The 19262-nt window shown below is 38.3% G+C and overlaps 1 protein-coding gene across 2 annotated transcripts in view; it reads right to left on the reverse strand.

Moving 5' to 3' along the window:
* LOC124619795 (toll-like receptor 2) overlaps positions 1 to 19262 on the reverse strand; it is a 147204-nt gene that overhangs the window by 34441 nt on the left and 93501 nt on the right. For both annotated transcript variants that reach the window (XM_047146389.1, XM_047146398.1), the window contains exons 7-8: positions 17321 to 17551; positions 8313 to 8500 (exon numbers count right to left, since the gene is read on the reverse strand). In XM_047146389.1, coding sequence (XP_047002345.1) covers positions 8313 to 8500; positions 17321 to 17551 — 419 coding nt within the window. The remainder of the gene's footprint in view (positions 1 to 8312; positions 8501 to 17320; positions 17552 to 19262) is intronic.

The following is a 19262-nucleotide window of genomic DNA, read 5'->3' on the forward strand; positions in this document are numbered from 1 at the left end:
ATTCATAATCAAAACGTCTTCAGTCCCGGGTTCGATCCCCGCCACCGCCTAAATTTTGATAAATAAACAGCATTGGCGGCCGAAGACTTCCGGCCTAAGAAGTCAGCCTCATTCTGCCAACGGCCTTGTCAAAGAGGGCGGAGGAGCGGATAGAGGTTCAGGGCACTCTATTGTCCTAGGGGTGGAAAATTGCCCCTAAAGGCGGAAGAATCAGCAATGATCAACGACATGAGGATGCAGAAGGCAATGGAAACCACTGCATTAAAGACACGTAACGTGTATCCACTGGACATGTGGCCTGTAATTTAAGAAGTGTCATGATGATCTCTCCATTGGCAAAAGATTCCGGAATACTCCCCCTTTCGGATCACCGGGAGGGGACTGCCTAGGGGGAGGTTACCATGAGAAAAAGATTGAACAATCTACGAAACGATAACGTTCTACGAGTCGGGGCGTGGAATGTCAGAAGCTTGAACGTGGTAGGGAAACCAGAAAATCTGAAAAGGGAAATGTAAAGGCTCAATCTAGACATAGCAGGGGTCAATGAAGTGAAGTGGAAGTAAGACAAGGATTTCTGGTCAGATGCGTATCAGGTAATATCAACAGCAGCAGAAAATGGTATAACAGGTGTAGGATTCGTTATGAATAGGAAGGTAGGGCAGAGGGTGTGTTACTGTGAACAGTTCAGCGACTGGGTTGTTCTAATCAGAATCAACAGCAGACCAACACCGACAACGGTAGTTCAGGTATACATGCCGACGTCGCAAGCTGAAGATGAACAGATAGAGAAAGTGTATGAGGATATTGAAAGCGTAATGCAGTATGCAAAGAGGGACGAAAATCTAATAGTCATGGGCGACTGGGATGCAGTTGTAGGGGAAGGAGTAGAAGAAAAAGTTACAGGAGAATATGGGCTTGGGACAAGGAATGAAAGAGGAGAAAGACTAATTGAGTTCTGTAACAAGTTTCAGCTAGTAATAGCGAATACCCTGTTCAAGAATCACATGAGGAGGAGGTATACTTGGAAAAGGCCGGGAGATACGGGAAGATTTCAATTAGATTACATCATGGTCAGACAGAGATTCCGAAATCAGATACTGGATTGTATGGCGTACCCAGGAGCATATAAAGACTCAGATTACAATATAGTAGTGATGAAGAGTAGGCTGAAGTTCAAGACATTAGTCAGGAAGAATCAATACGCAAAGAAGTGGGATACGGAAGTACTAAGGAATGACGAGATACGTTTGAAGTTCTCTAACGCTATAGTTGCAGCAAAAGAATAGCGCAGTAGGCAGTACAGTTGAAGAGGAATGGACATCTCTAAAAAGGGCCATCACAGAAGTTGGGAAGGAAAACATAGGTACAAAGAAGGTAGCTGCGAAGAAACCATGGGTAACAGAAGAAACACTTCAGTTGATTGATGAAAGGAGGAAATACAAACATGTTCCGGGAAAATCAGGAGTATAGAAATACAAGTCGCTGAGGAATGAAATAAATAGGAAGTGCAGGGAAGCTAAGACGAAATGGCTGCAGGAAAATTGTGAAGACATCGAAAAAGATATGATTGTCGGAAGGACAGACTCAGCATACAGGAAAGTCAAAACAACCTTTGGTGACATTGAAAGCAACTGTGGTAACTTTAAGAGTGCAACGGGAATTCCACTGTTAAATGCAGAGGAGAGAGCAGATAGGTGGAAAGAATACATTGAAAGCCTCTATGAGGGTGAAGATTTGTCTGATGTGATAGAAGAAGAAACAGGAGTCGATGTAGAAGAGATAGGGAATCCAGTATTAGAATCGGAATTTAAAAGAGCTTTGGAGGACTTACGGTCAAATAAGGCAGAAGGGATAGATAACATTCCATCAGAATTTCTACAATCATTGGGGGAAGTGGCAACAAAACGACTATTCACGTTGGTGTGTAGAATATATGAGTCTGGCGATATACCATCTGACTTTCAGAAAAGCATCATCCACACACTACCGAAGACGGCAAGAGCTGACAAGTGCGAGAATTATCGCACAATCAGCTTAACAGCTCAAGCATCGAAGCTGCTTACAAGAATAATATACAAAAGAATGGAAAAGAAAATTGAGAATGCGCTAGGTGACGATCAGTTTGGCTTTGGGAAAAGTAAAGGGACGAGAGAGGCAATTCTGACGTTACGGCTACTAATGGAAGCAAGGTAAAGAAAAATCAAGACACTTTCATAGGATTTGTCGACCTGGAAAAAGCGTTCGACAATATAAAATGGTGCAAGCTGTTCGAGATTCTGAAAAAAGTAGGGGTAAGCTATAGGGAGAGACGGGTCATATACAATATGTACAACAACCAAGAGGGAATAATAAGAGTGGACCATCAAGAACGAAGTGCTCGTATTAAGAAGGGAGTAAGACAAGGCTGTAGCCTTTCGCCCCTGCTCTTCAATCTGTACATCGAAGAAGCAATGATGGAAATAAAAGAAAGGTTCAGGAGTGGAATTAAAATACAAGGTGAAAGGATATCAATGATACGATTCGCTGATGACATTGCTATCCAGAGTGAAAGTGAAGAAGAATTAAGTGATCTGCTGAACGGAATGAACAGTCTAATGAGTACACAGTATGGTTTGAGAGTAAATCGGAGAAAGACGAAGGTAATGAGAAGTAGCAGAAATGAGAACAGCGAGAAACTTAACATCAGTATTGATGGTCACGAAGTCAATGAAGTTAAGGAAATCTGCTACCTAGGCAGTAAAATAACCAATGACGGACGGAGCAAGGAGGACATGAAAAGCAGACTCGCTATGGCAAAAAAGGCATTACTGGCCAAGAGAAGTCTACTAATATCAAATACCGGCCTTAATTTGAGGAAGAAATTTCTGAGGATGTACGTCTGGAGTACAGCATTGTATGGTAGTGAAACATGGACTGTGGGAAAATCGGAACAGAAGAGAATCGAAGCATTTGAGATGTGGTGCTATAGACGAATGTTGAAAATTAGGTGGACTGATAAGGTAAGGAATGAGGATGTTCTATGCAGAATCGGAGAGGAAAGGAATATGTGGAAAACACTGATAAGGAGAAGGGACAGGATGATAGGACATCTGCTAAGACATGAGGGAATGACTTCCATGGTACTAGAGGAACTGTAGAGGGCAAAAACTGTAGAGGAAGACAGAGATTGGAATACGTCAAGCAAATAATTGAGGACGTAGGTTGCAAGTGTTACCCTGAGATGAAGAGGTTAGCACAGGAAAGGAAATTTGTGGCGGGCCGCATCAGACCAGTCAGTAAAAAAAAAAAAAAAAAAAAAAATATGTTGGTCCCGACGACTTCCTTCTGAGGTTCAGTTATTGAACGATCTATGGAAATAGGTTTTGTGTAAAATCTTATCACTCGTGGTGGCGGCTTTCTATTCGTTAAGGCGTGGAGCCCAGTGATTTGTTTAACATCGTTAGAAACGTAACATTTTGTGCCTAACGACACATATATCGACAGTTTATTTAACCAATTTGACATTTGCGTTTTATCTCGGCGTTACGTGAATGTAGTATCATCGAATAGCATGTCCCTGCCTGCCACAGATTGAACAATATTTGAAGAGCGAACTAAACTCGAACGGAGGGCGTTCACCATGCGCATGCGTCTCCGCGCCCACGTTTAGTACAGACTTGGAGACGTGCACTTGCAGTCTCCACTGTGAACTACTCACATTAAGCAGGATGAGTGAATGACAGCCGAAGTACCGTATCAAGTTTTCACGTTCCCCGGCTCCTATCTCGGTGCTTTATTTAGTCATCCCACCGGGAAACCTTAAATCCAGTCCGTACATTTATCTGTCCTGTGACATACATTGAGAGCTTTCGAATCAAATTAATAACTATACATAAACAAAGATTATTAAAATACTAATTATTATTCTACCACATATCAACATTTCAACACAAATGTCCAGCATAATATAATACAAATGACAGTAGTTACCGGCGAATATCCAAGCCATTTACAGGGAGTGGGCCACACTGGAAGAATAAGAGTGTTTTTGGGCCACACATAATATACTTAACACTTCTAATAAACTATTGAGAAAAAAAAAAAAGTGTCATCGAACAAAGAGAGAAAAGTATCGTGTGGCGCGAGCTCTGACTGAGAATATTCTATTTACCATAAAATAAAATAAAAAACGGAATTTAATCGCTTTTTCTGCCACTTGTGTGATATATGCTCACTTCTTGGGCTGCACTGATACTAGCTTTGGGCAGCATGCGGTCTGTGTGCTATGGGTTGGACACCTCTCCCTAACAGGGAGTAGGAAAACCGTTGGCATTCTAGCCACCTTCCAGTAGCCTCGAAATGGATGAATAAGGGTCATGTTTGATTTTCTGGGGAATCTTACTCCACTCTTCCGTAAAATAGTGGCAAGTGATGACGGATGTGCAGAGCCATTTTATACACAGTAGAGCACAAAGTCTTAATAATATTGGCATATGCAGACTTTTGCGACCACATGGAACGCTGCAGTTCGCCCTCGTGTTCGCAAAATCAGTCGTGGACGATATGAGCTGTGTTAACAAGGGCCTTGTCGACTTCGAACACAGCGTCACCATTTGGGAAAAAACATCATATTATGGGAAGAAACCGATCAGATACAATGGTCACATAATCCTTCGCAATAACGGCACCTTACAGAGTAACCATGGAGCCCATGGAATACCACAGTATGGCTGCTCAAATCGTGATCGAACCCTTCATCTCCCCCCCCCCCCCCCCCGCCCCTTGTGTTTCACTCTTAGGACTTAAACTAGGCCATAAGTTGCAAACTATGAATCTAGAAACATCCGACCGAATGACTTGCTCCCACTGCTCCAAGGTCCAGGGCATATTGCTTTTGCATCACGTTTACTTGTTACAAGTACTTGCATCACTGATGTATGCTTTTGCAATTCCAGCTCTGTCTGCGTATCTCAGCCTCTGGACCTTCCTTCCTGTTGTTTCGGTACTGACAGAATTCGCGAGTGTTACATGCAGTTATTCAGTGACTTTTGAGCGGTCTTCTTCTCATTTTTTGTTGAAAACCTCTACGACGACCGTCTGTCACAATGACCCAACACAAACTTTCCTGCGGTTGTGACATAGCGGATGATGTTTTTGCGGTTTCCGTGCGGTATAAATCTTTGATGCGATGCCTTTTGAAGTCCGACTTGTCGATTTCTTGCTAACTGTCGTCTTGTGGCTTGCAAATGGGGGAAAGCCCTCTTATTTCCTCAATTTCACTTTCGTCCACTTCTCGGCAATATTATGGCCGGTCATGTCGCTGAACATGTGTCTGCAACCTGTATGGCGGCTAATGTTGCTGGGGAAGATTACTGAGCCGTCTTGTCGACAATGTCCTATTTCTGTGATTCGTGTAGATGTAGATGTAGATAAAGCATAAAATAAAATGTGCCGTTCTGCTCATCGCCTAACACGACCATTCTCCGATTAGAGAATGCTACGAACTGAGAATAGTGAAAAACCGCAGCAAATGCCACGTTATCTTTTGACTATACGTTACCAGCACGTAACTGAATTTCAATGGGATTTGCATTATTTTGGGTATGCATGAGGATCACTGGCATCGTGCAGTGTACAGGCATGTTGAGTGTTCGGTCCTGACAGTGGCCTGTTGTTAGTCTGAATGGGAACACGCCGGCCGAAGTGGCCGTGCGGTTAAAGGCGCTGCAGTCTGGAACCGCAAGACCGCTACGGTCACAGGTTCGAATCCTGCCTCGGGCATGGATGTTTGTGATGTCCTTAGGTTAGTTAGGTTTAACTAGTTCTAAGTTCTAGGGGACTAATGACCTCAGCAGTTGAGTCCCATAGTGCTCAGAGCCATTTGAACCATTTGAATGGGAACATCAGGCGAAATTTCGTAGCCAAGATTCTGGTCGATCAGTTCTGAACACACCAAAAATGTGTTACTAAATGTTGCCCCGAGCATGTCGTAGTCCCTAGTCAGGAATCTAGACATAAGTGACTAACTAAGGAGCTCCGTGTCATTATACATCGCTGGCTGGTGTCCCGCAGAAGCTCGGTTCCAGAATCTTTTTTTTTCAGGAGTAAGATCGGTCGTTACTAGAGTACGGACAGATGAGTGGAGTCATACCCAGGAATCCTAGACCGCTGACAAACGCAGTGGCATCATTTCCAGCAATATGCCCGCGTTCTGCACTAACTCAGACGACGATCACACTCGAGTACGATTCCACTGGGGGACATTCTGCAATTTATTCGCAGGGACATAGGTATACAACCCGTTACATTTTAATTTAGGAAGCCTTACTGTATGGATAGGTTCAGCCTTCACCTTTATGTCGGCTTGAGCTCTGCTGGTAATACTTCATTCGGAGTCTGAATGTTTAGGAACAGCAGCCTATTATTCAAGAGCCGAAACCAGAGAACGCAGTAATGTTAGACGCTATGTTCTAGAGCGAAATCGATGTTGTCTCATGTCAGAGACTTTGCACTCGGTTCGGAAAATTGGAAATTTGTGGTAAGGGCTATGGGACCAAACTGCTGAGGTCATCTGTCCCTAGGCTTACACACTACTTAATCTAACTTCAACTAACTTACGGCAAGGACCACACACACACACACACACACACACACACACACACACACACATACATGCCCGAGGGAGGACTCAAACCTACGACGGGGGGAGCAGCGTGAACCGTGCAAGGCATTTAGACCTCGTAGCTTCACCGCGCGGCCACTCGGTATGGCCTGAGACTCTGGGCAGGGTGGACAGTCCATTTCTGGAATGTTTTTGAGCGCAAACCATTGCCTCACAGATGTTATTTTGAAATAATACAGTGTCCTGCTGATACAAACCATCATCGTTTTCAGATTGTTCCTTTACAGTACGCAGTTCACTATGCTGTAAAATGTGTCCATATCTTTCCGCAATTAGCGTTTTCTTAAGCGCAATAGGGGGACCATGCGGAACACCACGTCCACCGTACTTCACTGTTGCTACTACATATATTGACAGGTAACATTTCTGATCATTCATTTTCCTTTCCTGGATGTGCGGCCGCAGGGGAACCTTAGCAGGAGGCGCCCTGTGCCCACTTCAGTTTAGACAAGTATCTATGGATATCAACAGAATCCAGACTTTCTGTTCTCCATGAAACCTGAGAAACTGATATCTATCTGAAAAGTATTTGTATTTGGCTAATCCTGCTGTGCCTACAATTCTAGAAGATGCGTAGGCCACAACCACCTCTAGTGGAAGACCTTTTAAACTCAGCTGCTATCTAGTAAACTGTTAATGCGTATTTGTACTCCAAGGCAGGAAAATTTTTTCAGAGTTCACCTGTATATTTATGCATCTAGGCACTTTTACGTTTGTCACATTGGTTACAGGCTTGTTGGCACCCTGATAACGAAGTTTTGGGTCACACCAGAGAAACTGGTATTCCTGTCACTTGTTTCCTGAGAGTCGTCGCTGAACGATTATCATTCACTTTTTGGCTGTCATTCCGTGCTGACTGTGCAGTTTGAAGATGTACGTGTCTGTTTATGCTATAACATGAGTAGTTAGTTCCATTTCACAGAGAGTGTGCTCAGAGCAGGTCGCATTAACCTGGTGGTATGTGCTTCTTGGATGCGGGATTCATTGGGTTATCTCTATTGTTTATTTGAAAAAGTGAGATGCACAGATGATGAACTCTGATTTGATTTCATTTCCGTCTTACTAACGATGTCAGTCAACGTCCCACATACTTAATTTCAATATTTCATGTTAGCTTTCTGTTTTTGTTATTCAAAAGTCGCATTGCAATGACACTCCATGTTGGTTTTGAATTTTCATAAATGATTTGAATTGTGATAATGGCTTCGACTTACGAACCCTACTTCCTACAATGATCAAGCAACCATTATTTAACAGATATAATCAGGAATACACTAATGCTTTTTTTGCCATTGTGATATTATTTCTGTTCTGCGCAGTAGCCAAATTATTAACGGAATATTTCATAGCAAGCGAAGTTGGTTATTGTGATGACAAGAGGATACCTCTCGCAGGTTTCATTTCGTACCTAAGACTTTTATTAATGCGGATTAGTTTCAAAATCTAATTCTGTTTGCTGCCGTAATACTGATTTTACGTGATCCTCCCATTCCGTAAGTACTTATAAGATATAACATGTTCAAGATGTTTACCACTGGTCTTGCAATCAGAGACTGTCGGGTTCTGCCCCTTTGTAGGTGTTGGTACAAGAATTCAAAGTCCCTAATGTAATGCATCCACTAGCACGTGTAGTACGTTTGATAAGTCTTACTTGTTCAGCTGACGTGTAAGCCAGTGTCGTAGCTGCAGAGCTACAGCACTCTGCGCATTGCAAGGGTCACAGTTGAGCTGAATGCTCTCCCCAAGGTCCACGACTGCCACTCTGCTCGTAGCAGTGTCCTTCTGGAGCCCTCGCGCGGCCCGTGGATTACCCTCCAGCGACAGTCGATCCGCTTTGACCTATGTGACACATTAGAGCAATCGCTTTAGTTTGTGTTAGCATCAGAGATCAGGTTTACCACCTACAGTGCAATAAATGGAAATACAAATGGGTCCAAAAAATGTGTCCACTGTTTAAAAGTTCATAACTGGCAAACTAATTGACGGAGTTGTCTCATCTTGCTCCGGCAATCGTCACACAAGCGTTGTATTGCATTGTTTTGTTTTGTCAGATGACAGTCGCCAGATAGTCAGTGTTTTGTTCTTAGTTGCACCTAATTACTCGAGTAAACATGGCTGGCGCAAGGCTTACATTCGATGAAAGGAAGTCAGTTACGAAGTGGTATTTTAAGTACATTAATGAGGTTCAACGGCAATGGCGAAATGAGTATCAAACAGAGCCACCGACACGTTTGACGATTCGTCGCATTCTAGACAAATTTGAAGCCGAAGGCTGTGTTAAAGATGTACACAAACAACGATCTGGACGTCCTGTAACAGTGAAAAGTCCAGCTAGCTCCCGTCGTGTGTTACAACAATTCACTCGCTCACCACAGAAGTCTGTGAGACTGTGTGCCCGTGGAACTGGAGTGGGTCGCCCAAGTGTTCGGCGAATTTTGAAGACAGCATAGTGGAAGTGCTACATCCCACGATTGCTACACGCAATGAACGAGGACGACCCAGATCGTAGAACGGATTACTGCGAGTGGTTTACTAACATGGTGCGCAACGATGAAGAGTTTGCAGAGATGATTGTGTGGTCTGATGAGGCACAGTTCAAACTCAGTGGTACAGCAAATCGCCACTACTGGGCCGCCGAAAATTCGAACGTCCATGTAGACAAAGCCGTCAATTTGCCAGGAGTAAATGTGTGGTGTTGGTTGTCTTACTGGGGATTGATTGGGCCATTCTTCTCTGACGGCACAGTTACCGGTGAGGTGTACCTTGAAAAGCTTCAGACATCTATTTTACCCGTAATCCGAGACTTGTATGGAAATAGAAGAGTTTACTTTCAACAAGATGGTGCCCCAGTCCACTACCAAAATCGTGTTAGGGCGTATCTCGACGAAAATCTACCAGGAAGATGGATAGGCCATAGAGGTGCTGCGGAGTATCCACCACGTTCCCCAGACTTAACTCCTCTGAACTTTTATCTGTGTCGTTTATCGACAAAAGCCACGCATACTGGATGAACTTCGAGAATCCATCATACATTCATTTGCAAGTATCCAACTTAACACGTTGTAGTCAGTAGTTCGTGCTGCAGTTCGGCGGCATCGTTTGTGTATGGATGTTAATGGTGACCATTTCGAACACCTACGGTGATATCTTTTAACTTGGACTTTAAACTACACTTTCACCAAAAATGAGACAACTCCGTCAATTAGTTTGCACAAGTTATGGACTTTTAAACAGTGGATACCTTTTTTGGACCCCTCTGTATATAGATGTAAGTATACCACTACCAGGAAAAATAATTACTCTTATACTGCGTAACACTTCCTCCAGCAAGTGGGGACAAAGTGACTTAACAAATGTCTTGCGGTATGACATACACAACTGAAGACATCGATAATAATTAGATCCTGAGTAGTTAATGGACACATTGAGCGCACTAACAGATTATTTAATGATCAAACACCTTCACACACAAAAATAAATATAAAAATTAAATCAATAAAATTATATTTGAAAATTTAGCCCTGAGATCACCTAGGGATTAAAAAATTTATTCAAACAATGAACTCCAGATCTTGAAATTCGTTATCATTATTTTCAGTTCTCTTCATTCCTTTATACTTTAGTGTAATATTACCATCGTCAAAAAATTGGAAGTTGCAGTTAGTTATTATTTTATTAAACCTGTGCAGCAAAAACATTTTAAATTTATTATCAAGCTCCATACAAATTTTCTCTCCATATCTAGTTTTTAAATGTTCACAACACATAATGTAAGACATTTCACTTACTTCTAGCTCACTAATCTTTTTAAACAAATTATAATTGCTTGCATTATTTAGCTTCTGCAGTAGAGTATCCATTTACATAGTATAAAAAATAATAATGTTAAAAACTTTCACTCAAAATTCAATGCTGAGCATCATATATTAAACCTTTCTTACCATGCATTGCTATGTAAGCAACTGTATCTTTAGGAATTTTATCATTAAAAGTGGCAAATAGTTGCATTGTAGTTTTCTGTGTGGCTAGAAAATTCATCCCTCTAGACAAAATTACAACAAAAATAGAATAATTTTCAATAAAACTGAAGGGATTTATATTGTTTTCATGATTCAACTGACGACTCTCTTAAAATCGAGAAAAGCATCATATGCTTTTAAATAATTATTTGGTGGATCAAGATTCCATAATTCATGAGGAAAAACTTCATTTGTTCCATCTTTCATATAGGTATTTTGCAATTTAACATGACCGAATAAAGAAGAATCACTTAGTTGAATATTTTTTCTATTAGTTTCGAAAACAACGAAAATGAACCAAGGCATATCAAATACTGTAGAACTATAATAATAAGTAATACCTACATCAACATCTCTTTTTCCTTCTAATCTGGCTATTTCAACTGTTTGTGATTCAAAGATAGAAGTTGGAATTTTTAGGTTTTTTAACCTTTCTTCTTCTAGCTCTACTGAATGTTCTGGTTTGTACTTTACAACAGGAACATTAGTTTTCGTAGATCCTACTGCAGTTACTGCAGTTTTACCTCCTTTTGGAGGTGTATCTTTTATTTCAATTTCAGCATCGTTTTTTCAGCCCATCTAAAATAGCATCTCCACCATTTGAACTCAAAGTAAAAATTTCTGTTAAATTTGCTTCCCTAATCACTCCGTTACAATCTTTAAGAAATCATCAAACAAATCTCGATGATTACATTTTGTCTTGGCATTTTTAAGGGTATGACCTTCCATAGGCTATAGTCAAAGTTCATCTCATAAGGACAGATGAAGAAATGAAAGGATGTTCCATTCTAGGCAAAACATTGTTTCCTTTCTTTATATGGATGACCTCAAACACTTTGCCACATAGTTATCAACTAACTTTATATTGGATTTTCCATCATATGATGGATAATCTGAACCATCAGCTCGAACACTATTAAAACTCATACATAATTGTGCATGACTAGATGAACCCCAATCTATCTCGAATTGTTATATTAAGCTCTGTGTTCTTATTGGAGAGATTTCGATTATTTTTAATCTTCTCATTCACAAGGAATGATTAAATGTGACAACTCTCGATTTTGTTCATGATTTAATAGGCATTAAATTTATTAAAAAATTTCTAAAATTCCTTATATATAAGCTCCATTAAAGTCAATCAAATTATAATTTTCATCACTTATAGTAATTTCCAAATCTTGAATAGGTGCAAAAATAGCAATATATACGAGATACTTTGGTTGACGAATTATTGGTCCACCAAATTTTGCATTAGATGTGAATGAAGCAGTAAAATTTTTTTGCTCTATGAAAATGACCAGTATGTTTCACAAACATTCAACCAGCCAAATTAAAAATTACATTAATTAATTCAAATGGAATGATTTTAGGAATTGATTACTAAATCCTAGAACATATACAATATTTTTTTCTTTTATATCCATATACAATTAAATGCCACTTTCGATTGCAATTCTATTTAAAATTTCATGTGCATTAATATGAATATTTGGATTTTTCGAATGAATGTATTTTTCTAAGTTTTTTGAATTATATTGAGCAACAGGAATATCTATTGTTTCACCATCACAATATAATTCATTAATTTTGATGTAATATTTGGAGTTAAAACAGTTGAATAAAAACCAATCAGTGCAACATTAAGAAAGCTGTTTTGTATAGGTACAGTCAATCTCTTTTTAAGAACAAATGACTTATCACTCAGTTGCAATAATCTCCTCATTTACTATTAAAAATAATTTAATTAAATGAAAACTGATTGGGAACCAAAAGTAAGAATTCCAGAAAAGAAAGAAATAAATAAACACAGAAAACTTTTACAAAATCATATTTGATGTGCAATTATAGGAGCAAGTGATTGTGGAACAACATCACTCAGGATTCATAATTATATTGTAGCACCTAAATGTTTGAATTGGTATAAAATTAATCTTTTTTACATATATTCTAAAAGTTTAGATCAACTGAGATATGTAAAATTTATAAAAATTGAAGATAAGTGTAACAAAAAAATACCTCTTTTATTGAAACTAATGAAGAAATTACTGCATTATATCAATGTCTAAATAATTCAATAATAGTATTTGATGACTTTGTTCTTGAAAATCAAGACATATTTTGAGAATATTTTACTAGAGGAAGACATAGAGGAATCGACTGTTTTTATTTAAGTCAAACATATTAAAAATTCCTATACAATTGCTCAGAGATAACTCAATTTTTTAAAATATTTTTGGACAACATGATACAAATTTAAATCAAGTTTATCATGAGGTCGATGGTGGTATTTTAAAGTTAGATGACTTTAAAGAAAGGTGTAGTAAATGTTGGAATGATCAGTCTGGATATTTTACGATAGACATGACTAGTAAACTGAATGAATGCAAGTTCAGAAATAAAATACAGAATTTCATAACAACATAAACATTAAACATAAACATAAATGTTAGACATTAAAAATATTTAATTAATTACAAAGTATGTTCCAGAATTTGGTAAAAAAGCTAGACGAAATAGAAGAGTAAAAGGACAATTAAAGGAAGAATTTAAAAAAATGGATCAAACAACTATGAACAGAATATGAAACATATAAGAAAGAAGATTAACCGGTTATCAATGCAATTGAAAAATTTAAACTAGGAAGTGAAGGATTAGGGGATGATGTTTTGAAAGCTACTGAAGAAAATAGAGAAGCTGAAAATCAAATGATTCCTTATTCTCATTATCAGTTAGAAGACTTAAATGATATACCACCAATTAAACAAGATGAAAGTCCACAGTGCGACTATGCTTTAAGAGAATCAAAAACACAAGTTTTATTAATGAAGTATGGAGAAGTTAGAAAAAATGTAAAATGTTAAAAAAATAAACATAAGTTAATGAATGTTAGAATATATTAATCACAGTGAAGATAAAGATTATGGATTATGACCTGTTAGTTCATTGAAATTCGTTGGTAAATTAGCAGTAATATTTAATGGAGATAAAATAACTATTGGTGATAGGACATATGAAGGTACAGAACGATTAATGAATCTTTTAACTCAAAAACAGATAACTATGCAAGACATCAGTACCTTATTCACAGGTTCTCATTTATCAAATTATGCAGATATATTTTACCAATATGGACTATTATATTCTGATAATAATCCAAATAAAATAAAATCGAGTAGAGGAATAAATATACATATTTTGTAAAACATATTCCTGATGACTTCTTTCCAGCACTGAGACAAAAAAATTATGATCATTTATTTCAAAGCACTGAAAAAAGGTTAGCAAGAGCTTAGTAAAAAAATACTCAGAAAAACCAATCAAATGTGTTTGGATAAATAATATCTGTCAATTAATTGATAGATTATCTGTAATTCATGGAGAAGAACTGGTCTAGAATAAAAATTATGATAATGAAAAAGTGGGAATAATGAATATATTGAGCTATAAATTTAGTGATTTCATCGTCAACAATCCAAAAGGAATTCCACAGTTGATGAGAATTTTAAATAATCTTCTGCACACATCTTGGAAAAGTGAAAAACATGGTAAAGGATTAGTAAATTGTGGCTTACATAATTTCACAATGCATGTGCCAGGATATTCATATTGTTGGTCTTTTTCTATACTAGATGAAAGATTCTCACTTGGAGATCCAGGAAAAAATAAATTAGACGAAGCTTGTAAAAACATGATATAGCATATAGAGATTATAAAGATTTAGAATCTAGACATGAAGCTGATAAAGAACTTCAATTAGCTGCAAAAGAAAGAAAGCATGCAAGTGATGTTTCATTAGGAGAAAAATTAGCAGCAACTACCGTTAGCAGAATTATGTATGAAAATATAAAATAAGGAATGGGTGCAGCCATGGATGCTTAGGTGTGAATGACAATGGTTGGGAGTGTAAAAATATTGTTTCCTATATATTTTTAATCCACATAAATGGATAACTATTCAGTTGATTATACGTTGCTACCAAGTGGAAAGACTAAACCAAAATCAATTAAAATTAAATTAAATAATGAACAATTACATAGTATTGAATCGTTTCTAACTGATGCACAAAAAAGAAAGAAAGAAAAAAACTGGTGAAAATTTACTAATTACATAAGATATTCCTGCTGTGAAAAGGATTATTGAATAGCTAATAAGAAGGAAAAGAACAAACACAACATGAAGCTGGATTTCTTCCATTACTATTAGCTGCATTACCATATATAGCAACAACTAGCTCACTTGCTCATAGTTCTGCAGCAATCCCAAATGCAGTAATAAATAAGAAAAAAGCTGATGCAGAATTGGAAGAACAGAAAAGATACAATCAAGCATTGAATAAGACAGGGACAGGATCTGGAAAAGAGTTTAAAAAAATAATCGATTTCTATCCTGATTCATTAAGTAGTTCAAATACACAAAAATTAATTAAACAATTAAAAATTAAATATTACCATGGCATTTTTATAACTGATTATTGTAAGACTAAAAAAATAAAATTTGTTTTTGATTCATTAATCTAATAAAAATTTGTCTTAATAAATAGAAGGCAAAAAGTTTAAAAATGTGAAATAGAGAAACCAATTGTTAAATTTTATTTACCCTTGTATACAGCGGATAAGCATGGGCATATTTGTATTGAATGTGAAAAAATTTATAAAAGAAATTTTTATAGAAATAAGAAAGTTCTTTTTGAAAATTATACATCAAATTACAATAATTTTCTAAAATAAATTTCAAGTGATGGGTAAACTAAAATGTTGACAAAAGAAACTAATGTAGCATCAGGTGAAGCAGCCAATCCTAATTCTAAAAAAATGTATAAACTTTCAGGAAATTGTAGATTTTAGTTGTTTTACTTTATCTGTTTATATCAGAACCAACACTAAAGTAAATGTGAGATTTACCAACAAGAAGACAAGCTAAAACGAAAAAAGGTTTGTAAATGTGGAAAAGAAATAAATACAAGTGATTGAGAAAGACATTTACTGTCAGTCAAACATATAAAAGTAATTGGCTCTGAGCACTATGCGACTTAGCTTCTGAAGTCATCAGTCGCCTAGAACTTAGAACTAATTAAACCTAACTAACCTAAGGACATCACACACATCCATGCCCGAGGCAGGATTCGAACCTGCGACCGTAACGGTCGCTCGGTTCCAGACTGTAGCGCCTAGAACCGCATGGCCACTCTGGCCAGCAAAAGTAACTGAAGGTTAAATTTGATTAATTACTATTTTAACAAGACTTCTAATATTTCATATCTCTTGTTTTGCAGACCTAATGGGTTTATTCTTAATAAACGACTGAGGCTTTTAGAGAGCTTACAGTCACTCAGCTCCATGAATATTGCAGAAGGAATTATTCACAGGCGTATAGCAGATTTAGAAAAGATGATTTAACTGATTTAACCTTTTGAAATAATTTACCTTCTCCTAGAAGAACTCCTCATAATTTGAAAGTAACTGAACTCAAAAGCCAGAACTAAAAAACTTAGTATTAAAGGATACAGTAAATTAAAGAAATCAAAGTTAGTTAATGCTATTGGGCTACAGGACTCTAAATTTCATCGAAAATTATTTCAAGAAACTTGATAAAGGATAAAACGAGTGCCTAATTTAAATTATTTTTTCACATTTGATGATGATGTTATTGAAAAAGCTCGATAACCAAGACAAGAAAAAATAGTGACAATAGATCAAATTGATCCATTCAGCAGCAACTATTTGATCAAGAAAAAGAGACTGAGCCACGTAAAAAGGATTTATTTGAGATAAGAGAAATAAGACCGAGATCTAATGAAAAATTTCAAGTTTGGTCTGTTGGCAACAAAATTGTCTTCATTGATATTTCTAAACTCGATACCATTAGTGAGGAAACAAATTATACAATGAAAGCACTCAATTCTATGGTAGAAAGAGAACTAATTTCATAAAAGGAGATAATTTGAATATAAAATCCAAAAATGTATTAGCCAATTTTTACTGAATATAAAACATCAGATAATCTTTGCACGTTTTTTGCAATAAAATCAGAGATACATAACATCTGATCATATAATTGATATAGCAGATACTTTATTTAATATTCAGATTATAGCAGTTGCTTGAAGTGTTAGAGGTAAAAAAACAATAAATCTAGCTGAAGGCAAAAAGACTAAAAGATGTATCACAAGAATTAAAGATGATGGTAATTAGTGTTGTCCTAGAGCAGTAATTGTGGCACTAACGTGTCATAAAAATTATATTTTGGGCATAGAACTAACAGTGAACGATATTAAAATAATTACAGAAGAAGATCGTTGGGCTGTAATGGCCTGTTCAGGCGAAGATTACCAAGCATCAGTTATATGTTTCGCCTTTCTTCACACTGGTGCTGCTTGTAATTTACGAAGATCCTTCTCCTTGGGGAAAAAGGAGGGGGAAGGGGGGGGGTTGAAGTTGACCTCTGCTGCCAATTGCACGTGATTGGCACTGAGTCAAGCTTAGTAGTAAGTAACGACCATTTATGTGTAACTTGTCATTTTCTTACACTTTGGTTAGTCCTAATCTCTCTACGTATGGTCTATTAGTAACTGCTTGTATATCATTAGATTTTTACTTAACTCACAAGCTGTGTATAAGACGATTACCTATTGACTTACCTCCCACCACTCGATGGCATTCTGCGAGGCATCAATATGCGACACGTTGCCTGGTCCAAGAAGACTGATGTCCCGCAGAATGTTATGGGAGACGTCGAGCAGTGGCAGCTGGTGATACAGCCACACGCCGTCCACTGCAGTGAGCGCGTTGTGAGACACGTCCAGTACCTGTAGATGCTTTAGAGGAGCCAGCAGCTTGGGCTCAAGTGTTGTCAGCTGGTTATGGGCGACCTGTAGAGAAACAAGAATCGTCCACTGCATATCAAGTGGAAGTTCTTTCACAAAACACTGACAGAACTACCATGTCTCTCCCTAGCCTTTCTGGTAGTGTATTTTCATCCAGACAAGTGATTTCTGTTTCAACGATCTGTCATGATGGTCCTCTCCATCTTTTCAAGGAGGGATATAATGTTACTTCTGCTGCAGAGATACACAGCAGCTATAGACAGAGACTATCTGTGCCCATGAGAGGTGATGCTGAGGCTATGTAAGTCCTGGATTCCCCCATTAGTGACGTCATAGTAGAGGGCGAATTTTCCTAAACCATATGAAAATCGTGTTTTGAGAAAGTTTCAAGTCTATGCTGAATGCTCTTGCTCAACAGGACTGGACAACTATCAGCACGTTACCCAAGAAGTCAGAAGAAACCGTGGTTGCACACCATTCAGTTGCACAACCTTCTCCCTGCAATGACCGTACCATGAAGGGAGCGCCAACAATGTCTTCTTGGTAACAAATTTAAGAAGTAGAGCCTGGAAATGTAGATGAAGACTTACAGTGCTAGACGCTCTCGTCAGATCAGTATGAGGTCGCGAGCAGTAAGAAAGCGCTAATATCAAGGTGGCTGATTACGAAATTCTGGTAAAAATGTGACGTGGTCACGTACCATCTATAAGCAAACACCCCTAACTCAGCACAAAGAGAGCACCTGTTGACGAGCAGGGCAGAGTTCAACAGTTCGAGAGTTCCTTTCAGCAGACCAGCCTCTGGTGTCCGTCAGTCAACAGCAAAAAACTATATAAGTGAAAGAACTTATTAAAGTAAACTTATACACGAAGAAGGACTTGCATTCTTCCCTTTACGTACCTCTGGGCAGCGGCTAGTCAGTCTGCCACGGCTTACTTGTACCTATGACTGATTCTCAATTACAGTGTGATGTATAACGGAACATGAGGGTTCGCTTCAGCAATAAGAAACTGACTCCTTTTCATGGCTCGAGTTAAAGTGATTGGCCAGGCAGGCTACTTGTCCTAGTAATTTGAGTATCTGGTAAGCCTCAGCTATCCTACTCTCACTGAAATTATGATCCAGTGTCTGTGCTCTTCGACATGTTCATTTATAAGGACAGATGCAAGAGACTCAGACCAAGGTACCGACGCAGAAGCTCGTTTCTTCATTCCTACCTCCATAGCCCAGTATCCGAGTCCTTCTGTTTTGTTTCCAATCACAGAGACCTGATAAACCTCAGTTAGACACCGTCGCCGACTTACTCACCTGCACGAAGCCTCTCGCGCGCCTGAAAAATCCCGCGTCACTTCCTGTTCGCTTGATTGATTCACGGAAGTATGTTGCGACATCAGTCGGGTTAGTACAAGTCGAACACAGGCTAGGCGACTTCCCTTGTCCTTTAACAAACTTGGTGCACTGCTGCGAATGCTTTCATCAACAACCTGGATTTCAGTCGTAGGAAGAAGAAACTTTTCAGCGGAATCTGTACTAATCTTTAACTGTACACTAAGGGTAAATATGACTTACATTTGATACCACATGGTATTTCCTTAATTACATGTCAGTCATCATGAAACTGAGATTGATGGAGAGGTATGTACATGTAACTGTTTTGTGTTTTCGTTATTATCGGCAGCCGGCCGGTGTGGCCGAGCGGTTCTAGGCGCTTCAGTCTGGAACCGCGCGACCGCTACGGTCGCAGGTTCGAATCCTG

The sequence above is a fragment of the Schistocerca americana genome, chromosome 1, assembly GCF_021461395.2.
Source record: "Schistocerca americana isolate TAMUIC-IGC-003095 chromosome 1, iqSchAmer2.1, whole genome shotgun sequence".
Classification (NCBI taxonomy): Eukaryota; Metazoa; Arthropoda; class Insecta; order Orthoptera; family Acrididae; genus Schistocerca; species Schistocerca americana.